Here is a 24,297-nt window from a genome sequence, read left to right on the forward strand (position 1 = left end):
ACCATAACTCAGAACATGCTGCACTGGGCTGCCACCACGCCTTGTCCACAGTCCCTCTGCAGCTCTCACGGAGCCCCTTTAGGTCTGGAAGGGGTCTACGAGGTCTCCATGGAGTCTTTCATGTGCCTAAAGTGAACGTGGCCCCCTCCTGCCAGGGACACCCAGGGCAGGGAGGGTGCTGGGGATGATCCAGCCCAGGGCTGCCCCCAAAAGGGGACAAGAGGAGAGGCCAGCCCAGGGTTCCCCCAGAGCCCTGCTCTGCCCGTGCCTCTGCTCTGACCTTTGCCCAAGCTCCCACCTGCATTCCTCTGCAGCCTGGCACCACCTCTTCTCCATGCCACCCCCTGAGGCTGCCTGGACTGGAGGGGATCCCCTTTTCCCCCAGAGCTCCCCAGGCAGGGGACAGGGGAGGGTTACCCCCAAACCAGGGTCCTGCTGAAAATGCCAGCTCTGAAATGCTCATGTGTCCATGTGGGTCCCCAAACGCAGCAGGAGTGCCACCCACGGGGGCTGGCAGAGAGCTCAGCCCTCTGTGCACCTCAGCCCCTGGCCCTGGGGGTCCCCAATAGGACCCCAGTGTCCCCAGTGGGACCCCAGTGTCCCCAGGGTTCCCCATGCAGGAAGTACAGCTGCCTGGCTCTTGGAAGGGTCACTGAAGTCTTGCAGGGAAAAAGTGGCACTGCAGCATCTCAGGGACACATGCACACACACACACTCTGCCCCCCAGACAGCTGATAAAGCTGTTTGCCACAAAATTCTTTACATTCCAGTCCCAGGGTGGCAGCTCCAGGGGCTGAGTCAGCCACTGACCAGGCAGAGCCTGCCCTGCCCTCTCAGCAGGGTGAGCCCCTTGCCCTCTGTGCCCACTCCTTGGTGTTTTTGTTGCACAGGACAAAGCCCCAGCTGCGTGTGGCTGCAATTTTATACCATTGCTTTCAGCAAGCTGATCACATTCCTCAAACCCACTGCCTTGACACAGTGGCAGCAGCCTGTTAGCCTAATTCCAGTAAGGATTTAAAAACCACAAACACCCCTTGTTTTTGACCACAACTGTAGGTTTAGTATGCCAGAAGTTACTGTTGAGATGTGTTATTTCCAAAAGACTATTGCAAGATCTTAGTCATAAGAAGGTGGGACAGACTTGACAAAAGCCAGCAGAGCCCAGCCCCTCCTTTGCTTTCCTCTCCAGCTCCTCCTGGCAGGTACACGTGGGCACAAGGGCTCCCTGGCAGATCCAAGAGGGCCCCAAGGAAACACCTCCTCTCGCTGTGCTGCATGCCAGGGCACACGGAGCTGCTCGCAAGTGAATAGTCCGACTCTGAAATTTGGTAACCTTCCCCTCGTGCTGTGTTTCCAAATGCCCCCAGTCCTGGTGGGAGCCCTGCTGGCCCTGCTCAGGCCCTGCTCTGGCTGCAGGTGCTGCACAGCAGGCTGGTGTTGGCCAGGGTGAAGGGTTTGCCCGTCAGCAGCGTCTCACACTCCAGGCAGGCAAAGTGCTTGTGGTGCCAGGCCAGCCCTTCCACCTGCTGGTAGTCCTCCGAGAAGATGATCTACAGGACAGACAGACAGACAGACAGACAACTGCTCATTTCCACCACCCCACCAAGCTGGAGCATGGCAGGAGCAGGGAGAACCACCCCACACCTCCCACCAAGCCAATCAGCTGTGGAGCTCAGGAATGGGTACAGAGAATAATCACAGGATGGTCTGGGCTGGAGGGGACCTGTAAAGGTCACCTTGTCCCACCCCTGGAAGGTGTCCCTGTCCCGGGCACAGGGGGTCCCAGGGGCCCTGGTCACTCTGTCCCCTGGCACAAGGGATCCCAGTTGCTCAGGTCACTCTGTCCCCTGGCACAGGCGGTCCCAGGGGCCCTGGTCACTCTGTCCCCTGGCACAGGCGGTCCCAGGGGCCCTGGTCACTCTGTCCCCTGGCACAGGCGGTCCCAGGGGCCCTGGTCACTCTGTCCCCTGGCACAGGGGGTCCCAGTTGCTCAGGTCACTCTGTCCCCTGGCACAGGGGGTCCCAGTTGCTCAGGTCACTCTGTCCCCTGGCACAGGGGGTCCCAGTTGCTCAGGTCACTCCCCCCTGGCACACGGGTCCCTCCCAGGTCCGTACCTCGTCGCAGCCGGCGCAGCGGGGCCGGAGGCTCTCGCAGTAGTGGCGCCCACACCAGGCGGCCCCGCTCTTCCAGAAGTAGATGAGGTCGACGAGGGGCTCGGTGCAGCGGCAGCACACGAAGCAGCCGGGGTGCCACTGGCGGGAGTAGCCGGCGCGCTCGGCGTACACCACGGGGCAGTCCCCGGGCACCGGCTGCTGGCACGACTCGCAGCGCTGCACGGAGGGGTGCTGGTCAGCATGGGCATGGCGACACCCACCCACCCTGCTGGGCAGCTCATTCTGAGGGGCATTGGCACCCTCCCAAACCAAAACCTCCACCAAAATACAAACGTTCTCCAAGGAGAAGTTAAGAATTCCTATAGTGCAGCACATCAGAGATGTAAATTTGAAAAGAGATCAGGAATTTTGGTCTTTTCTCATTGTTTTCTGTCTGTGCCTAACTCAGCTGTCCCTCTACAGATTTCAGTAAGTGTTTTCTATTTCTAACAGGCCAAAGAGCCAAAATTAGATGTGATTAATCTCAAGATTAATGGCATCCATGCACATTACACACCAGACCAAGTAGGTCTGCTCTTTATCTGTGCCTGCAGAGCAATCCTGTGATTAGTGAAGAGCCAGCCTTAAAGCTCCACTCAGAGGCTGGCAGGACTCCCACTGAAGCTGTGAGCAGCCTGTGTGTCACACGGGCTGTGGCTGCCCTGCTGTGCCCCATCAGAGCCTTGGCACAGCAGTGTCCCCTCCAGGTGGCACAGGGGCAGGGACTGGCAATGGCCCTGGGATCAGATGACAACTTACAAACACCCCGATTGAAGCCAACAGTTCCTAACAGGTACAATGGGAGAACCACAGAATGGTTTGGGTTGGGTTCTCCCTTGTGGGTCACTGTCCTTCCTGCACCCATCAGTCACACTGAGGGCACTGCACCCATCACACCGAGGGCTCTGCACCCATCAGTCACACCGAGGGCACTGCACCCATCAGTCACACCGAGGGCACTGCACCCATCACACCGAGGGCACTGCACCCATCACACCGAGGGCACTGCACCCATCACACCCAGGGCACTGCACCCATCACACCGAGGGCTCTGCACCCATCAGTCACACTGAGGGCACTGCACCCATCACACCGAGGGCACTGCACCCATCACACCGAGGGCTCTGCACCCATCAGTCACACCGAGGGCACTGCACCCATCACACCGAGGGCACTGCACCCATCACACCGAGGGCTCTGCACCCATCAGTCACACCGAGGGCACTGCACCCATCAGTCACACTGAGGGCACTGCACCCATCAGTCACACCGAGGGCACTGCACCCATCAATCACATTGAGGGCTCTGCACCCATCAGTCACACTGAGGGCACTGCACCCATCACACCGAGGGCACTGCACCCATCAGTCACACTGAGGGCACTGCACCCATCAGTCACACTGAGGGCACTGCACCCATCAGTCACACCGAGGGCACTGCACCCATCAATCACATTGAGGGCTCTGCACCCATCAGTCACACTGAGGGCACTGCACCCATCACACCCAGGGCACTGCACCCATCACACTGAGGGCACTGCACCCATGACACTGAGGGCTCTGCACCCATCAGTCACACTGAGGGCACTGCACCCATCACACCGAGGGCTCGGCACCCATCACACCGAGGGCTCGGCACCCATCACACCGAGGGCTCTGCACCCACCAGACCCAGGGCACTGCACCCATCACACTGAGGGCACTGCACCCATCAGTCACACTGAGGGCACTGCACCCATCACACCCAGGGCACTGCACCCATCACACTGAGGGCACTGCACCCATCACACCGAGGGCACTGCACCCATCACACTGAGGGCACTGCACCCATCACACCCAGGGCACTGCACCCATCAGTCACACCGAGGGTTCTGCACCCATCACACCGAGGGCTCTGCACCCACCAGACCCAGGCCTTTTCCTGACACGTCCCTGAGACACCAGAGCTGGGGTCAGCCCCAGAGCCAGACCCTGCAGCTGCCTCTGCCCTGCCAGCCCCAAGAGGCCACAGCCCCAGCCGCCCAGCCCTGCTTATCTTGCAGGATCTGAAGCAAGAACAAACACTGCAGCTTCCAACCCTGAGCTCAAGTTAATTGCCAGCAAGAACTGTTAGAAAAACAACTTATTTTGCTGTTTCTCTTCATGGAAATTGTTCACAGGGAAAATCTATTCATGGGGCTTTTCCCAAGCATTGTATAACCTCCATATCCTGATACTTACACACTACAAAGAGGTGATCCTTCAAACTTGAGGTGGGATTACAGCTTGGTGCTCCTGTATCTCCATCATGCAGGCAGAGGAGTGAACACTTCACTAGCTGAGTTACCAGAGGTGTTGGCCAAAAACGTGTCCTGTTCCCTTAGGCTTTCCCATGCTGCTCATGCCCAGCTCGTGCTCTGCAGTGCCAGCTCCCAGGGAAGGAGCTCCCAGACACCACAGGCACTCTGAGCACTCCCTGCATTGCTGGCCTCAAGCTTTTGGGAACAATGATTAATTTGGATCAATTGCCTCAGGATTTGGTTTGATTCCAGGGCAGGAATCAAACCTTGTAACACCAGAGGAGTCCCCAGCTCTGGGGGTCAGGACTCTGTGCTCTGTGAAGAACACCCATCCCGTGGGACAGACGTGCAGCAGGGATGTGGAGGCAGATGAGGGCAGTGGCCAGCAGGGCCAGTGTCCCCAGTCCTCCCCGGGTCTGCCCTGTCCTGGGCTGCACAGCCTGGCTGTCCCAGAGGATCTGCCACTGCTCTGAAAGCTGCTCCATTTTTCAGCTGGTGCCTTGAGAGAAATGATGCTTCAAACTAAGGAGAATAACATCACAGTTATGTATTTATTTATTTGAAAGGACAAACTTGCAGTTTAAGTAAACCTTCATTGCTAGGATGACTTATTGATATGTTTAAAGGAAACCTTCCTTTTTTGGCTATTTTTTATCTTAAAATTCAGTGTTTTGTTGCAATAGTGAAAGTCTTTACTGTGCCCCTGGATTCAAAGTCAGCAGTACGTTAAGAGACCATGGCAGAGGGGAGACATTACCCAATATGGACTGAAAATGAAAACTGCTCTTTCATGTACAACCTCAGTGCAGGAATGGCAGGAAAGAATCTCCTCTTAAAAACACTTGGACACCATTTGCTTTTTCAGCTTTAAATCCTCTGCTGCAAGTCACCCTCACAAGGACCAGGACAAGGTATTTCCACTCACCATATTTTATGATAAGCATCTGTTCAGCAGCACTCCAGACAGTGCTGGGGGAATATAAATCTAAAAGGGTGTTGAGGAATCTCAGCCATTTCTCAGTGGAAATGTATTTGTATGCCCAGGGACCCAGGGCAGCTGTTTCCATTTCCCCAGAGTGATTACAGTCCTGGGAACACTATCTGCATGTTCACAGCTCTGTGCTAACTGGCCAGAGCCTTCACCTCCTGTCATCTGAGGTCTTTCTGGGTAAGAAGCCTACTTGGAAATACTGACTTGCATCACAGAATGGCGAAGGTTGGAAAAGACCTCCAAGATCATCAAGTTCAGCTTTCAACTGAAACACTGCCCATATCATCCAGGAACATGTCATGCCCAACCTTTCAGAGCTGCCAAGAACCCAGAGCTCAAACCAGTTCCCACAGCAAGAATTCCCTGACTTTGGTGGCCCAGCAAGGCCTTTGCTGCAGAGAAAGGAGATGAAGAAGAGGAGAACGCCGCTCATCAGCCCTGCCAGATGGACCCTTGTGCTCAGCAGGGCTGGCTGGAGCAGAGGAGCCCCCCAGGCCCTCACAGTGCTGCTCCAAAGCTTTGTGATGTGACTGAGCCTGCAGCAGGCATGGAGAATGCCCTGGGAGCAGGATGGGGACAAGGCACAGATCACCCTGCCTTCTGTGAGTTGAGACCAAATCTATTCCCAGTGGCTCTCTGAGCCTGGAGCAGCCCCAGTGCTCCCATCCCATCCCATCCCATCCCCATCCCATCCCATCCCATCCTATCCCATCCCATCCCATCCCATCCCATCCCATCCCATCCCATCCCATCCCATCCCATCCCATCCCATCCCATCCCATCCCATCCCATCCCATCCCATCCCATCCTATCCCATATCCCATCCCACTCACGTAGTGCCCGGCCGTGCTCTCCAGGGCCCCGTTGGGTGACTCGGGAGCCGTGCTGGGGTCGATGCTCTTCTCCTGGGCCTTCTCCTGGGCCTTCTCCTCCTCCTTCCGGCCGCCGCCCTGGCCTGGCAGCGCCACCTCCCCGACGCCCAGGGCCTCGGCCTTGTACCTCGTCACGAAGTCGTGCATGAGCTGCTGCTCGCCCTCGGCGAGGCCGCGGCACTGCGCGGGGTCCTGGTCGTGCAGCGGGAGCTGCCGCGCCAGCCGCCGCCGCCGCTGCCAGGCGCCCTCCGTGCCCGCCACGGGCTGCAGCTCCTTGGGGACCAGCTCCATGTACTGCATGGCCTGCAGGGACACACACAGAGCACTGCATGGCCTGCAGGGGACACAGGGGCATGTGCTGCAGGGGACACACAGCACTGCATGGCCTGCAGGGGACACACAGCACTGCGTGGCCTGCAAGGGGACACACAGCACTGCATGTGCTGCAGGGGACACACACACAGCACTGCATGGCCTGCAGGGGACACGGAGGCATGAACTGCAGGGGACACACAGCACTGCATGGCCTGCAGGGGACACACAGCACTGCATGGCCTGCAAGGGGACACACAGCACTGCATGTGCTGCAGGGGACACACACACAGCACTGCATGGCCTGCAGGGGACACGGAGGCATGAACTGCAGGGGACACACAGCACTGCATGGCCTGCAAAGGGACACACAGCACTGCATGTGCTGCAGGGGACACAGGGGCATGAACTGCAGGGGACACACAGCACTGCATGGCCTGCAGGGGACACGGGGGCATGAACTGCAGGGGACACACAGCCCTGCATGTACTGCAGGGGACACACAGGCCATGCACTGCAGGGGACACACAGCCCTGCATGTACTGCACAGGACACACACGAGCTGCTGCAGCAGGAGGCACAGCCTGCCAGGGACATGCTCTGCTTGTGCTGTGGAGCAGCAGCAGACAATGCGCCCAAACCCTCCCTTCTCCCTCTGAAGGGTTTGCACCCACCGTGCAGAAATAAAAGGCTGGACTGGCTCAGATGCCCGGGGTAGCAGGCTGTTATAAATCCTTTCATCCTCAGAAAACAGACTGGGTGTTTTTATGGTGTTTTAAATTACTTTTTGTTTGTTTGTTTGTTTAAATACAAACCCCAGTTTGCCCAGGAAAGCAAAGCAGCACAGACAGAACTTGCTTTGCACAAAAATCCCAGCACACCCTCCCTTGCTGGCATTACCATGACACTTTTCCATGAAATTTGATAACACGGCTGCTGAAAAGACTAAAAACCCATAAACATCAAAACCCACGAGCAGCTCTCTATTGCCTTGTGCTGGGACAGGGAGAGCTGCAGGGAGTGAGTCCCAGACCACTCTGAGCACCCCAGAGCCCACATGGCTGTGTGCAGAGCAGCTCACAGTGAAAGACCATCCTTTATCAATTAATGAAATCATCATAACACAGGAAAAATGCAGCTGGCAGTTGAGTCTGTGTCACTGACCAGTTCCACCTGACTGCTGGTTTCACAGCAGAGGGAAGGTGTTTCATTATTAATACCCTGTGACACAGAAAGGAAATGCCCAGAAAGTGCCCAAAATGAAGGCTCTGATTTAACAGGCCAGGACCTCAGCAGCAGAGTAAAGCCCTGTCAGTGTGAGGCTGGGTCAGGGCCCGTGGGCCACGGGGGCTGCACATTTAACTGCTCCTGGCCCGAGCAGGGGAAGGGAGTTTCCCACTCCGGCATTTTCCTATTGTAGTGTGGAGAGTGACAGGGCAGCCAGTTGGCTCCCTGCCCTTCCCTGCCAGACCAGCAGCCAGCTGCATTAGATTTGCTTCTTACTTGAGAACTCTAGCTTAAAAAACTTAGCAAAGAGATTTAACTGTTTGTGGCACACAGGCTGGTTCAGGCTGGGCTTTTCCACACAGAAATGCTTGCCCAGCACTGAACTGTTCAGCACGTCAGGAAAAACTTCCAGGTGCCTTCCACGTTGCCTCCTCTGAGGCAGAGAGCAGTGCTGCAGGGCGGAATTCCTGACAGGAAATGTGGAACAGCAGCACATAATGATTCCATGGAAGCAGGGCTTCTTCCCCACCCTTGGGGTGCAAGTTCAAATCACTGCACACTGGGATATCAGACATCAGCACTCGGTGCATCGTGGCCCTGGGCAAAGGGGGGTTGATGTCCAGTTTCCTGGGAAGGTTGTTGCCCTGTGGGAGAAGGTGGTGTTTGGGAAGAGCTGTTTGGAGAGCTGTGGGATGCTGGGCAGTGTCCTGGTGCACAAATGGCTTTCACAGATATGAGGAAACCGAAGAGGAATGAGGAGAAAGAGACAAGGATTCCCTGACTGCTCCTCACAGGCACTGCCCCACAAGTGGACAGGAAACAACTGAAGTGATGCTGTGAGAGCAGGACCACCAGGACAGTAGAGCTGCAGCAGAGCAGCAGCGTGGGGAGAAACCTCAGTCCACTGATGTGCCAAGACTAATGAACATTTACACCAGAGCAAGGGGCCAGCACAGGCACCTGGAGCCTCCTGGTCTGCTCCACCTCCAGGATCTCCATTCCCAACACAAAGTGTTTGTGCTGAGAGTGAGGAAAGCAAAGCCTCAAGGCTTTTTTAAAGGCTTACTTAAAGCCTGCTCAGGGGCAGGTTTCAGTATCTGCCCAGACAGGCAGTGAGATTTCACTCCCTGACCAAGGGAATGCTTGAAGTTATAATTGCAGATGTCAATAAAAATGTGTCCAGAGAAAAGATTGGGGGGAAAAAAAATCCAAAAAATCCAACCTGACACCAAAAACTGCCATGAAGAACAAGAAGTTGCTACATCTGCTGCTATCACTTACTGTTATGGCCAATGCTTCGCTGTGCTGCCTGAGTGCAGGTAATTTGGAGGAAGAGCATTTTAGTTTTCAGTGCTCACCACTGGATCTTGGGGCTATTTTATGATCTGTTCTTTCCACTGTCTCCAAGGTCCTAAGTATCTGCTTCATGACTTCTGCAGGCACGGCTTAACAAGAATGCTCTGAACTTCCTCCTATTATTGACCGTCCACTTCAGCAAAACAAGGTTAAAGCCATCCCAAGTGGCCAGCCTGCCTTCAGGAGGAAAGCCCTGGAGCCAGGCAGTTGTGCACTAACAGCTTTTTGGCCCAAGTCCCTTTGAAACCATCCTGAGAGTGGCTGACATCCAACACTTCTCCCCAGCGTTTGTCAAGATGATCTGCAAGCCAGAATTTATCAAGGTTGTCTCCAAAGCTCCTGCCTGTTGTTTACTTGAACCAAAATATATTCCAGCCTGTCCAGGCACTATAAAGAGATCAAAAACTTTCATAAAGTTTTTGAACCTCCCCCATCAGGAGGGTGGGACTGGGATGGGGGCTTGGGAAGGGAAGGGAAGGGAAGGGAAGGGAAGGGAAGGGAAGGGAAGGGAAGGGAAGGGAAGGGCCTCGATGAAGCATCCCCAGCTCAGCCCCAACCCAGCCTGTCCAAGGCCCTCAGGGCAACTGGCTTTAAACCAGTCTGGCTCTGCGGGCTGCAACTACACTTTAACACCTGTATCCCAAATTCTTCTTTAAAAAGGTCTCTGGTTGCATTTTCAGCAGCTTTTTTTTTTTTGTTGATTGGCATCAATAGCTTGCAGCTATTTGTTTCATTTGAGAAGCAGAAGCTCTTCACTGCTCACTCTTGACAGTGGCACCCAGAAGGTTTTACACCACAGCACAGTGAAAAGCCAGCTAAAGGCTTTCCCACAAGAAATGCTCTGCTGGCTCACACCTCCCCATGCTGAAAACCACTTCCACCCCTTCCCACACAGCTGGTCCAGATGGAAACCAGGCACGGCAGGGAGGTGGAGCTGGGCTGGGGGCTCGGTTTTGGATCCAGCCCTCAGAAGGGGACCACACTCCCTATCTCACCTTTTTACCCTGAGCTCTCTTGAAAATGTTGTTTTTATTTGGACCAGATTATGCTTAAACTGTAAGGAAGAAATCCCCAGCTCCAGAGCTGAGGTGAGAGTGGTTCTGCTGGCAGCAGACAGGAGCTGCAGGCAGGAGCTCCCAGGCACCCAGCTCAGCTCTCACCAGGCTCACAGCCGGGCACAGGGAGCCCTCCCACTCCTGCTCCTGGGCACAGGAAGCTCCTCAAGGCTGCTGGAACGGGGGTGGGCTGCTGTTCTTCCTCAGAGGCACTATGAGGGACCCCGGCAATGGGCCTCTGAGCCCACTTTCCAGGCAAGGACTCCTCCAGCAGCACAGGGATGCTCTCTGAGAGCAGGAGAGGAGGAGCCCTGGGGCACAACCACCCAGCTGCCTGCCAGCCCCATTCCTGCTCCTCTGCTTGCCCAGCCCAGACAGCCCCAGAAGGCCTGGAGGAGTTGTTCTTACATCCAGGCTGGGGCTTTAGAGCAGGCATGGGCTGCCCAGGGCAGCAGGACAGCAGGGATGGTATCTCTCCCCAGCCATGCTTTTACTGCAGATGGGCTTTACCAAAAGACTAAGAGCTTTCTAGTTGTAAAATCCATTAAGACTTCTCCTAGAAATGTAAACAAAGCCATAAAACCCAAATGCATTCCATCCCGCTCTCCTACCCACTCTGCTTATGGGCAGTGTTCCAAACGCGAGGCTCTGTACCCCTCTGAGCCCACCACGGGTTCCTGTTTCTCCCCGACAAGCCCATTCCACAGCAGAGCTCCGTCCCCAGCCCCCCGGCTGCCCTTACCAGCTTCTGGGTGAGCCCGGGGGGAGCCCACTCGTAGGTGATGGTGTCGAAGGTGGGGTCCTTGCCCGAGATGTTGGGGTTGGTGACGATCATGCGGTTCCTCTTGTAGACGCGGGCGCCGTCGCCGCCCTTGAGGCGCGCGGTGAGCGAGGCGTGCCGGGAGCCCGAGAGCAGCCGCCCGATCTTGCGGTCATCGTCCAGCTCCGAGCTCGGCCCGTGCTCCTCCTGGCTGCACTTGCACGACTTGCAGATCTTCCTGGGAAATCCCAAGAGAGCATCCAGGGGATGAGCCGCGCATGGGCTGCCAGCCTTGCCCCAGGGGCACACACAGCCTGGGCTCACGGCACGGACAAAAGGCTCAGGGTGGAATGGGCTGGGTTGGGTTTGGTTGAGTTGGGTTGGGAGGACCCAAAATCCCACCCAGTGCCAGCCCTGCCATGGCAGGGACACCTCCCACTGTCCCAGGCTGCTCCAGCCCCAATGTCCAGCCTGGCCTTGGGCACTGCCAGGGATCCAGGGGCAGCCCCAGCTGTGCCAGGGCCTGCCCACCCTGCCAGGGAACAATTCCTAATTCCCAATAACCCATCCAGCCCTGCCCTCTGGCAGTGGGAAGCCATTTCCTGTGTCCTGGCACTGCAAAATCTGCTGCCTCCCACCCATGAGCTGCTGCTTCCCCTGAACTCTGGAAACCCCTTCAAGCATCACGAGATTGGAGATAATTCTCCTCACTAGATTCCAACAGAGCAGCACCAGCCTTGCCTATTATGAATCTTTACATGCCATTAAAAAAGTGACTGCTGGAAGGAACTGATGCTTAATTGACTGTAATTTGAACGATAATAGGTATAAATCACACAGACAAGTGTCTAAGGACACTCTGGTGGCCAGCACTGCCATCAAACACTAATAGCAAAAGGGGCAAAGTAACTCTGACACAACCCCGAGGATTTCAGCAGGATCTTGGAGTAAGAATGAGTCCTACCAGCCTTTAATGGGGTCAATAAAAAAATAATTGTGCTTCCACCAAATGAGTGCTTTAAAGTTTGGATTTCACACAGCTGAAGTATCACAAATGGAGCTGAAGGCATCCAAGGCATTCCAGTTGCAGCAGCACAGCTGGACCACAGCCTCCCTGCCCTACCACCATGGGCCCAGCACCCTGGGGAGCTCCCCAGGAGCACAGAGGAGCCCAGTGTTTGTGAGGCAGCTCAGAGGGCACTAATTCTCTTTCAATTAGTGACAGCTGGATGTCTGCATTCCATTTCACAGCCCCTTTGTTGTCCTGCTGGGGCAGGGAGCAGCCCCTGCCCTGAGCTGGGCACTGTCCTGGTGTGCTGCTACTATCAGGGGCTATTTACCCGAATTTGTGGTTTTAAGAGGAAAAACTGGGAATGAAGCATCAGTAACGAGGTGCTGTGTCAGCAGCAGGCCCATTGCAGGCAGGATCAGGCAGGACCAACGTTACCTCCAGGAGTGTGGCTCGAAGCCCGTGCACAGCCCTCGGCAGCGCAGGCAGGGCGCGCCTCTTCCCACCTGCGGCTGGCTCCCCGACATCTGCAAAACAGCAGCACACAGCTGGAGCAGCACAGCTGGAGCAGCACAGCTGGAGCAGCACAGCTGGAGCAGCACAGCTGGCAGGGCTCTGTCCCCAGGGCTCCCTGGGACAGCGCTGACAGCGCACACTGCCCTGCAGACAGCGATCCCTTCCGCCATCCCTTGTGTCCCATGAAACCTCACATCTCCCAACACCATCTGACCACATCCATGCAACCCTGCTAAGTTTATCTAAAGATGCTGGGTGAAGGTTTTCCCTTCAAAGTGAGGGAAGGTGGAGGGGCTGGCACATCAAACCCAGGGAACATGCCCATACCCTGGGCAGCCACCTTCACCTCTCCACAGAGACCTCAGGTCTCATTTTGATCCAGTTCACAGAGTTCATGTACTGCACATGGACCTGTGCAAGGCAGAAGGTCAGGCAGGAGACATGGAGGTGCACTGCCATAACCTGATGCTGAACTTGCTTTACTGCACCTTGGACCTCCTTGGTGTGTCTCCAAGTGTATTTTGGGAATGTGGTAGGTTTCCATGCCTCTGGCACTGGACTTTAGGGGGGGTTTCCATAGTGAGCAGGAAATACACTGGGAAATGCTCTGGAGAGCAGAGGGGGTGCTGGAGTGACAGGGGGGGCTGTGGCTGTGCTGCACTTTTTGCTGCCCACTGAAAACAGACAAAAGTCACCCATCCTTGGGTGTTCACTGCTGCAGAGACATCCTAACAACCTCCCAACAGGACAAAGATGAGCAAAAACCCACGCCAGGAGCCCGTAACATTGGAAAACAAACCTATTTCCTGCCTGCCCCATGGATTTATCAAACATGGCTTTTTGAGCGTGAGGAACACAGCACGGTACAGAGGGAGACAAAAACAAAGTGCTGCAGGAGGCAGCAGGGCAAGGTGACACCAGCAGACGCTGAATTTATCTCAGCCTGGATGTTTACACAGGAGCTGTCAGGCTCCTGCCTGAAAGACATGCTTGTTCCCTGGAAAAATGAGCTGAGGGGAAACAGGGACAGTGCCAAGCCCAGCAGGAGCAGTGGCAGCACCAGGGGAGTGTCAGCCCAGCTCAGCAGCTCCGAGCCCCTGCAGTGAGGGATCAGAGCCCACAGCCTGCCCCAGCACAGCCCAGCACCTCTGGCCCCTGGAGGGACAGCCAGGTGTCAGGGCTGGGCAGGTTCTGACCACTGTGGCCACCACAGATTGCACTTCCCATCAGGGCTTGTGGCATACACAGGTCTCACAATGCCAGCCTTTCTGGGGCCATTGATCGGGTTTTGTGAAAGGTCTTTAATCTCTCTCGAGGCAGGAGCTTGTTCTAGGAGCTGACTCCTCAGTTGTGCACACACACTGAGAGCCTGTCTGACTCACAGAACATCTGCCCTGGGAGAGACCCACAGGCATCCTCCTCCAGCTGGCCCAGCAGAGGCCCAGGGCTCAGCCCTGGCAGAGCAGGGGTGAGGCTCTGGAGGTGCCCAGCGCTGGTACCTGCCCATGGCTGCAGTCCCTGCCCTGCCTCAGTCCTGCAGTGCAAGATCATGCACTATTTAAATCACCCTCTGGCACCTCACAACAGGCTGGCCTTGCCAAACCTATTTTCAAAGGGAGGGACCAAGAGCAGTGAAAGGACTGAGGCAAAAGAGCAGATGCTGCTCCCCAGCAGGGACCCACGGGGCCCTTGGGCTGACCCAGGCTGTGCTCAGCAGCTCCAGGCTCTGAATTCTGCTCAGAGACAAACCCAGTGACGATGCTGCAGCTCTTCTTCCTCCTGTGCCAGCTGCCCAGGACAGACAGACACTGAGGATTCCCACAGACCACTCCCAGCCCTGTGCCAGGTACCACGAGCTGCTGGGGTTTAGCTGGCTCCGATCTTAGTGAGTCAAACAGGAGCTGAGCATCAGCAAGGGACTGCAAGTGGTGGTTTATCTAAAAGACAAACATCTGGATTAAATAAACTCCTTTGGAAAAGGCTCTTTCACTCAAGGGGAAAGGCACAGGGACAAGTGTGGTCAGCAGCACAGGCAGCTCCCCGGACAAGCTGGCACTGGGAGCCCAGGGCAATGCCAGGGCAGGAAGTCACAGCCCCAAGGGTGCCCAGCAAGCTCAGACCCTCAGGCCAGCAGCTCTGGAGGCTCTGAAAGGCCTGGCAGGCTCTGTCTGGAGGGCAGTGCTGCTCCTCACTCCTCCAGAAGCACAGGGAGAGCTGAGCCACTCTCACTCCCGTCCCTGTGCAGGGCCAGACACAACAGGCGCCAGTGTCCGGTCCCTGCACGTCCTGCCCAGGCACTGAGCTGCTCCTCTCGCTCTGCTGCAGCTCCTCACATCGGCATAAAAGGAGATTTCTTTGCAAAAATTATGCAAGACACTGCAAAAACCCAAAGCCGGTGAGATAATGTGAAACAAACGCTCTGACTAGCCCAGGCTCCACCTATGCCCAAGCCCATCCGAGAAGTGCAGCTGAACTTCGGCATCACCTTCTAACACAAAGGGTTTGGAGACATTTGTAATGCTTTAAACAGCGCCAAAACCCCAAAACCAGGCCTATGTCAACAAACTGGTTGAAGAAAAGCAAATCCTGCTCACCAGGACTAGATAGACGCTCCTTGCAAGATTTCTGTTTTGGCTTTCTGTGCCTCACAGCATTCTTGCTGCTAGAAGACAGAAAGCAAGTCAGGGCAGAGGAAATTCTTGGATAGTGAAATGATAGGAAATCGAGGCTGTTCTACCCACAAAAACATCAGTGAGCAGTGTCAGGAGCACACCAGTAATGCCATGGGTTGCTGTTACACCAGCCAAAGGCACGGCCATGGGTCGCTGAGCAGCTGGAAAATGGAGAGCCTGGAGTGACAAGCGACAAGGAAAGAACCCAAACACGGCTCCAGCTTGCTCCAGAGCTTGAGCACTCCTCTGGAAAGGAGCACTGAGCTTCCCTGGCAGGTCTGGTGGGATGGACTCCTGGCCAGGAGCTCTGAGCAGGTCAGGCTCCAGCTGCGCAGCCTGCTCTGTTTGCTGCTCAGCTGAGACCCCACAGGGCTCTTTGCTCTGTCACCTTCTGGCCAGCCCAGCACACCTCGGCCAAGGACCCTTTGCCAAAGGCTCTGCTGAAACCAGTTTGACAGCTGGGTTTGCTGCCAGGGACTGTCCCCAGGGGCAGCAGGACCTGTAGAACTCGGGCCTGAAATCCCATTCAGAGTTTCAGTAAGCTTGGCCAGTGTGGAGGTTAGTCCAGGAGCATGGAGGACCCAGCACTCCCCCGGGGCAGCAGGGGACAGGCAGGACTCGGCTCTCTCTGCTTGCTGTGCTCGGTGTGACACCAGGGCAGATCCACAGCAGGTGAAGGGTGTCCCGTGGCAGTCACCCCTCCTGGCACTGCTGCCTGAGTCACCCACGGCTCTCCAGCCCCCAGAAGGGCTTTGGGGACACAGTGCCACAGCCACAGGCCTGGGAGGGGCTGGCAAAGGGGGCCCTGCTGCTTCCACAGAGGCTTCTGGATCCCGAAAGCATTTATTGCACAACACCCTATTTGGAGACCGAAATGGTGCTGGAGACACGTAACCACCTCAAGTATGTTTTCCCCTCCTTTTTAGGGAGGGAAGAGGAAAAGCTGGTTTCCAAAAAGTTACTCCAAGTTCACAACAGCCCTTCAGAGCCGAGGTCCTCGTTTCACCTCTCCCCACAGCCAGTGCTCCTCAGTGGCCACGACAGGCTCCATCCAAACCTTCCTGCAGCATCAGACACCCTGCCCTCGCTCCCAGCCGTGGCACGAGAGAGCTCCAGAACCCTTTGGGGAGGTTCCTCCAGCTGCAGTGAGTTTGGAAGATTTACAGCCAAGTCTGAACTAGACCCATGAACAAAGGAATGGGGAAAAGCCACACAATATTCACACGGGTGGGACCAGTCTGCTCAGCACAATTGCTGAGGGATAGGGATGGATAGCAGATCATTTGTTGTCATGATTTGACTATAATAGAGCTAGGCTTGCATAATAACAGTGGGCTAGCTCAAACTTCCTTATGGATTTGGGCCTGGCTCAAACTTCCTTAAGGACTTGGGGCCAGCTCAAACCTCCTGACGGATTTCCAGTAACTGGAGGATGCGAGGGTTTACATCCAAGGGGAATGCTGCATGCTCCAGTTCACATGCTGGCCATTTGGCTGAACTCTTCCTTTCTGCTGATGAGCAGCAAACAGAAGGGTTTGGGTCGCAAGGGGCCTTAGAGCTCAACATCCTCCTTGACTGCACCCAACGCTGGGGAGGTCCAGCTCAGGAACCAGCTCTCAGTCCTGGCACAGAACAGCCCAAAACATCCCCTGAACCTCCTGCAGGGGCAGCTCAGGTGGGACGCTTGGGGCTCTTCTGGATTTCAGGAGAGGCTCCTTGACAGCAAGGGGAATAGGTCTGACAAGGCAAGCAGCTGCCCTCAGAAGGGCATTAACCAATGAACACATTCACCACTGCAGTTCTGAGAACAGCAAAGGGATGTTTTGATTTATTTTCTTCTCATTTTCATAGAAAACATCCATTGTAATCATGACCTGCAAGCAATTTGTTTCCCTGCCAGATTCCAAGCAAGCGTTATCCCAATTACCACACTCACAGGAAAAAAATTCCCTGACAAAAGGCTGTCTTTCATCCCAAATTCTCTCTATTGGATTTATTTCAGGCATCAATGAATGGGTTGATATCATCTGCAATACTGGAAGCACTTATTGTATTAAACTTTGCAGAGTAAGAAGTTTGCTGCCTTTTATTTTAGCAACATAAAGAGCAGGTAAAGGCTCTGATAATGAAGGAAACTATTTCAATGGAGCTGCCAGATCCCAACCCACAGGATGACAGAGCTCCAACAACCAGGGCCTCTGCAAATAGCTCCCTCTTCCAAGAGCACATAGCTGGCAGCATTCCTTTCTTCACTAACAATGTGTGAATTAATGATAAGAGAAGGGCAAATGCTGAAAAATCAGATTTTTTCACAAAGTCAGACAGTGCTTCAGACACTTGGACTTAATTATAAACCCAAACCAAGATGTGAGGAAGTGTCTGGCTAATGAAACAGCCCTTGTGCTGAGTTCCAGAGCACTCAGGTAAGGGTCTCAGGGTGATCTCCAGTTACCTGCCCAGGACCAGCCGGGTCCTCCCCATCTGCCACACGAGGAGAAGGTTCTGGATGCCACTGGGAATGGGGAGCCCCCAGGACACTGACAGGAGCTGCTCCCATCAAATCTCCATTAACAACTGATTTAGGACTGAATATCCTCTCAGCAGTAGGAGAGGGATCTTTGGTGGAGCAAACAGGAGGAAGCTGAAGGTGGCACGAGGGCAGGGCCATGCCTGGGCCCCCACCCCTGTCCCTCACCCTTCCTGCACTGCAGCCTCTCTGTGGCAGCCCCGAGCTTCACAATCTCAGCACAGGCTGGAAAACAAAGCGAGGAGGTTTGGAGCAGCAAGTTTGCAGGTGCTCAGAAGGAGCACACCAACAGGTCCAAGTGAATCTTGAGGCTGCTGATGGCCTGAAGCCAAGGCAGGAGCTGTGCCACCCCAAACACTGGCAACCATCAGGATGCTCTGGAGAGAATTCACCTTCCTGTGCCCACCTGATGTAACCAAGCCACGGGGTGGGTGTTGGGAGCAGGTGAGAGGGTACAAGAGTGAGGAATCAGCCTGGTACCAGCACTAGGAAACTCCAGCTCTCCAAAAACTGCCAATAGCTGCCTGGAAATACTCCCCTTTCTCTGAGCCCCATCTCTAAATGGAACAGGAGCTCCAAGATGGGACATCTGAGCACTGCCTTTCCTGGATGGCTGAATTACAGTATTTCCTCCTTTAAAAAAAGGAGAAAAACCCCAGCCTAAGCAAATACTCCAGACACTGCCTCTCTGCAGGACCAGAGGGATTTTGTAATTTGTAAATTGCATTTCATTGGACTCTGCTTAGCTCTGAGTCCAAGTCCCAAAATAAGGTCTTTAACCCCTGTGTTTTGTGATTCCATGTCTATAAATACTTACCCAGAGCAGGTTTCTCCATTAGGATCCACATCTGCTTCCTCCCCTGGGCTGCAGCACAAGGACACTGCTCTGGGAGCAGGGATCAGTACAAAGCAGCCTTCAGGGAGGCACAGCCACCTCCCCAAGAGTGACCTGTCCCCAGCCCTGGCAGCAAGCTCCTCATGCCCCGGGGGTGGCTCTGCAGAGACAGTGCCAGCTCCAGAGGGAAACTGAGCTTCTGCAGACCAGACATGAGAACTCTGCAAGGGCCAGACCAGTCCTGGGGTGGAACTGTTCAAGGTCTGGGGCTCCAGCCCCACACTTGGAGCCGAGATGAAGCTGGTGGTGAAGATGAAGCTGGTTTCTGCAGCCCTGACAGGGTTTATAAAATGGAGCAGCAGCACCTTTGGGGGCTCAAGCACAACCTCCCCAGCCCCTCACCCAGGATCCTCATCCTCACCCACCCAAAGTGCTCACAGAGCTCTGGGACACCACAGAGGCTTCTCAGATGTGTCCCACAGAAGTCTCTGGGCAGAACTGCTGTTACCAGGGAGCTGAGCATCCTTCCCACAGAGCCAGGCCCTGCCAGCTGTGGGGACAGCTCGGGGCTCAGCCCAGGCACCCTGCACACCCTGGCCAAGGCACCCACCTTAGGAACCATGAGTGACAAAGCTGCATTTCCAGCTGGGATGAGAAGTTTTGAAAAGCTCCCAGGTTTTGGACTTGACCACTGCAAGCTCCAGTCCCAAGCAGCACTCCCACCCACATCTGCACACAGCTGCAGAGGGCTCTTCAGGCATCCAGTGTTTGCTGGTGAAGAGGGAGCTCTGCCTCTCCCTGAGGCACCAGGACCCCCAGACCACACCCTGGAGCCCATTCAGCCCTGCACCAGCAGCCCTCCTCTGTGTCCTGCGGGACGCTTCAGATGTTTGCCAGTCTCATGTGAAGAACCGAAGGAAGAAAAAGTTAAAGAACTAAAATTTGTGTGAACTGAGTAAACTTTACCTTGGCTTAGACGGGTGCTCTTAGCTTCGTGGGTTATTTTGCTCTGACAAGAAGGGACAGAGTTTAGTGAGAACAGCACACAAGCCCAGGGGCTGCCTGGCCAGCTGGGCCTGCTCCAGCCCTCGCGCCGTGCCAGCCATCGCCTTCTCCCTGCTCTGAGCTCTAACTCCACTCAGAATTCAATCTAAACAAGCCCTGTGCCAAACAGAACGCTGTCCCACTCATGCTGCTTTAATTTCCTCAGAAAGAATCCCAGAATACTCTAGGCAAGACATCAACAATAATTAAACCCAACAGTGATTGAAAATCAAATTTTCGGGGCCTCGCGACAAGCTCTAATGAGTTCCAGACTTGCCTTCCCCGACTTGCTCAGACTGGCTGTGTGACACTGCCAAGCTAAATTAAAATTTGACAGTATTCCACACCATGCCCAGAAAAAGTGCCCGCCTTAGGATTCAGGAAATGAAACAGCCGTCTGCTGCAGAGACACCCATTTACGCTGCGCCGGCGATTATTCAGACACTGATACAGCGTCTGCATTGTTCTCCTGCCTTGTTTTCATTATGTCATTTCATATCCCTTCTGCAGTACAAACCAGCTGGCATGTCTGATTTCACCCTGCAGCGTTCAGGTGAGGGGGCACAGGCAGCAGAGCTGTGCAGAGCCTGGGCATCCCCTGCCCACAGCGAGGGTCCCCAGCAGAACTGCGCCTTCACTGCACTCTGTGCCACTGCCTCAGATTGAAGCGACAGTAGAGGTGACATCTTGTCCTTTACAGCCCTTCCCCAATGGGAGCTGAGCATCCAGCTGCACATTTTGGGAAGTCTCTGATGCTTTCTGCAATCAGAAGCTTTTTTGGGGTGCACTGTGAGCCCTCCCTGCCTCATCCCTTGCAGGTGATGCTTGAGAAGCTCCTGCGAGATGGCTCCAGTGCAGAAACAGCTTCACCAGGGCTTATCCCACAGCAGGGATTTGCTCAGCCCTCTCTGCTGTCCAAACCCAGCCCTGCTCCTGGAGCCCCCCCGAGGGACCCCCAGCCTGGGGCTGCTGGCAGAGCTCAGCCCCACTCAGAGCCCCCTGCTCCAGACAAGGCAGGGACTGAGCTGCTGGCAGGGCCAGCCTGACCACAGCCCAGCAGCAGCCCCGAGAAAAAGGCTCCATTTTCACTCCTGTGGGATCCATCCCCACTCAGTGCCTGGCAGGAGCATCCTGAGGGCTCCAGCTGGCACCCAAAGCTGCCCTCCCCACGGCACCCAGGGCCCGTGCACATGGCTGAGGTGCCAGCAGCAGCAGGGTCCTGCTGGGAGAGGGTTAGGGTTAGGTCATTAGGGTCATTGCTCTGAGTCTGGGATGACACATCAGGAGGCCCCTCCAGCAGGTCCCACCAAACCCTGACCACTCCTGCTGGGACAGGGCCACCCTGCAGGGCCACACCGGGGGTGCCACCCCTGCCAGCCAGCACTGATTGTCCCCAGCAGGGTCAGCACGCAGGGAAGGAGGAATCCTGAGTGCCCCAGCCCCACCTCCAAGCATCGTGTGTGTCAGGAGAGCAGGGCAGGGGGATGCTGAGGAGCCCAGCCCAGCATCTGTGGGTCACCCGGCCAGCAGCTCCTGCTGCCAAACACCAGCCTCTGCCTGGCTACCCTGCCAGAACAGCCAGCTCACAGAAACACCGGCTAAAGTTCACAGTGAAACCAGGTAAAGTTCACAGTGACACCGGGTAAAGTTCACAGTGACACCGGGTAAAGTTCACAGTGACACCGGGTAAAGTTCTCCTCGGGATCAGCAGTGGCTCAGCTCAAACCCATCGGGACAGGAGGTACCACAGCTCGGCAACAGCCAGGCTGACCCGCCCAGCCCGACGGTCAGCGTGGGCCCCCAGGGCCAGCGCTGCCAGAAAACGCCATGGCAGAAGGCAGTAAGCCCCAGAGGGCAGGGTCTGGGGTGCCCCAGCACGGTCCCAGCGAGACGGGATCACACCAGGCCGACAGGGGCTGCTGAACTCATCCCCGAGCCACGCGGGGACAAAGGTGCAGAGAGGAAGGTCACGGGAGCAGCTGCTGCCATTCCACACGCTCTGATCCGGCAGCCAGAATCCCCTCCAGAGCCCAGGGCCATGGCAGCAGGAAGGGCCGGCATCTCTTGGAGCCAACACTCTCCAGAGGGTCTAGAAGGGGACAAGGGACTCCCTCCGTCCCTCCGGCAGAGCGCAGCTCAGCACAGCTGTGCCGCACACGGGTTCATTCGCACAACAACAGCTGCCTTGCCAGCAGACGCCTCGCTGGAGCGATTTTGGCACGGAATGAGCACCGGGCAGGGCGCTCTGGGCGCCCCCGAAGGGCAGGGAGGAGGGCAGAGCGGTGGGCTCAGTGCCCCGGCTCGCACTGCCCGGGCAGCACAGCCGGAGATGCGGGATACCGGGAATAACCCCGGGCTCCCTCCGCCGAGCGCTGCCCGCGGCGCACCCGCTGTGCCCGGGCACCTCCGGGCGCGGGGATCGATACCGCTGTGCCCGGGACAGGGACCGGGACCGCTCCCGGGCTGTCCCGGGACAGGGATCGGGATCATTCCCGGTGTGCCCGAGCTGTCCCGGCACGGGCATCAGGATGGTTCCCGCTGTACCGGGGCTGTCCCGTCCCGGGGATGGGGATCACTCCCGCTGTCCTCCGATACCGCTGTCCCCCGGGCTGTCCCGGCACGGGGATCATGATCACTCCCGCTGTCCCGTCCCGGGGATCGGGATCATTCCCGCTGTCCCCCGGGCTGTCCCGTCCCGGGGATCGGGATCATTCCCGCTGTCCCGGCACGGGGATCGGGATCATTCCCGCTGTTCCCGGGCTGTCCCGGCACGGGGATCATGATCATTCCCGCTGTCCCGGCACGGGGATCGGGATCATTCCCGCTGTTCCCGGGCTGTCCCGTCCCGGGGATCGGGATCATTCCCGCTGTTCCCGGGCTGTCCTGGCACGGGGATCGGGATCATTCCCGCTGTTCCCGGGCTGTCCCGGCACGGGGATCGGGATCACTCCCGCTGTCCCCCGGGCTGTCCCGGCACGGGGATCATGATCATTCCCGCTGTCCCGTCCCGGGGATGGGGATCATTCCCGCTGTTCCCGGGCTGTCCCGGCACGGGGATCGGGATCATTCCCGCTGTCCCGGCACGGGGATCGGGATCATTCCCGCTGTTCCCGGGCTGTCCCGGCACGGGGATCGGGATCATTCCCGCTGTGCCCCGGGCTGTCCCCCCCGGTTCCCCTCACTCACCTCCGGCCGCTCCGCCGCTCCCACGCCGCCGCCGCTCGCGCTGCCCGAGCGCCGCCTTTCATTGGCGGGCGCGGCGGCCGCGCGCCGCTCTCAGCCAATCCCGACACGTCCCGAAACTTTCCTGGCCAATGGCGAACGGGGAAGCGCGGGGGGGGCGTGGCCGCCGCGGGGACAGCGGGACGGGGACAAGGGGACAGGGACCGTACGGGGACGGGGACAAGGGACGGGGATGGGGAAAAGGGAACAGGGATGGGGACAGGGACAGGGGCAGGAATGGGGACAGGAATGGGGAAAATGGCCTCAGAGAAGGCACGGGAAGATGCGACACTGCAGAGGAATTGTTCCCTGGCAGGGTGGGCAGGCCCTGGCACAGGTGCCCAGAGCAGCTGGGGCTGCCCCTGGATCCCTGGCAGTGCCCAAGGCCAGGCTGGACAGGCTTGGAATGACCTGGGATTGTGGAAGGTGTCCCTGCCCACGCCAGGGAGGGTGGAACTGAGTAAAGGTCATCCTATTCAATAATCAAACCATTCTGGGATTCTGTGCTCGGACAGCACAGTCCCTGGGGCATAAAAAAGAGGGCAAGAAAGAATGGAATTGGTACAAGTTCCTGCCCCAAAGCAGCAGTGCCAGAAAGGGCTGCGGGCAGGGATGGGGCTGATGGTTTGGGGTGCCCAAGCACTTGCCTGGCTCTCCAGGCAAGCTGCCTGTTGTGGCTGGCCTGGGACTGTCCCACTGTCCTCAGTCCCTCTGTCCCTCTGTCCCTCTGTCCCTCTGCTCCACCACGCTCCCATCCCAGGCATGGCTGACACCGAGCACAGGGAAATGGATTTCCGAATCAGACAGGAATGTGCTGGGGCAGTTTATCACAGCAGAGAGACACGGAATGTTTTTAGCAGAAGAAACTGTCCAAAACCACGTTTCTCTTGTTATTTCAATGCATGTTGGGCACTGAATGACAATCTATTGCCTTTTGTATTTTGTGGTTTGTTTTTTTTTTTACATGGATTGGTGAGGTCTTTACTGCTTTAGCAAACATTCCAGCCTGCTCCAACAAACATTCCTGCCTGCCCCTGCTGAGGCCAAGAGGTCCAGCACAAAGCCCCTTTGTGCAGGTGAGGGAGGGAGGGCTGCACATGCTCCTGCTCCCTCCCCTGGTTCCCCAGTTCCCACTGATCCCAGCCGTTCTCCCTTCTTCCTTGTGCCTGGGTCCAGGAAAACCCTGAAATAACAGAAACCAGGGTCCAGCTGCCTGCTATGATCTGTGATCCAGGCGTGCAACCCCAGCTCAGAGCTGGCTCCTTAGAGCTGCAATCTAAACAAAAATCCTGCTCTCCTTGATTTAATTTCTCCCTTGTTGGTACATTTTTTCCTGAAGTTTCTCACAGCATTCCTGCAGAGAAGGGAAACGGAACCCGACCTCCCAGGGTCCTATGGAGCTGGAGATGCTTTTCCAGCAGAGAGGCCAAAGGCCCTGGGGGCTGGCAGCCCCTCTGGACAGCCGGA

General features: G+C 56.4%; 1 protein-coding gene across 1 annotated transcript; it reads right to left on the minus strand.

The window, feature by feature from the left end:
* Positions 1 to 1,058: 1,058 nt before the first annotated feature.
* Positions 1,059 to 12,541, minus strand: LMCD1 (LIM and cysteine rich domains 1). The gene is made up of 5 exons (XM_066558210.1): positions 12,453 to 12,541; positions 10,988 to 11,243; positions 6,257 to 6,598; positions 2,116 to 2,331; positions 1,059 to 1,550 (listed from the first exon to the last, which is right to left on the minus strand). The coding sequence occupies exons 1-5, from the start codon at positions 12,539 to 12,541 to the stop codon at positions 1,395 to 1,397; spliced, it is 1,059 nt and encodes a 352-aa protein (XP_066414307.1). The 3' UTR covers positions 1,059 to 1,394.
* Between the last annotated feature and the right edge of the window lie 11,756 nt (positions 12,542 to 24,297).

The sequence above is a fragment of the Molothrus aeneus genome, chromosome 12, assembly GCF_037042795.1.
Source record: "Molothrus aeneus isolate 106 chromosome 12, BPBGC_Maene_1.0, whole genome shotgun sequence".
NCBI classification, from domain to species: Eukaryota; Metazoa; Chordata; class Aves; order Passeriformes; family Icteridae; genus Molothrus; species Molothrus aeneus.

What these genes read in the sequence shown, in the direction of transcription:
- LMCD1 (XM_066558210.1), bottom strand. Translation starts at nt 12,541, where the DNA reads ATGTCGGGGAGCCAGCCGCAGGTGGGAAGAGGCGCGCCCTGCCTGCGC. An exon ending in CCGGGCTCACCCAGAAGCTG is followed by an intron (nt 6,599 to 10,987) that starts GTAAGGGCAGCC and finishes GTGTCCCTGCAG; the next exon opens with GCCATGCAGTACATGGAGCT. An exon ending in GCTGCGCCGGCTGCGACGAG is followed by an intron (nt 1,551 to 2,115) that starts GTACGGACCTGG and finishes TCTGTCCTGTAG; the next exon opens with ATCATCTTCTCGGAGGACTA.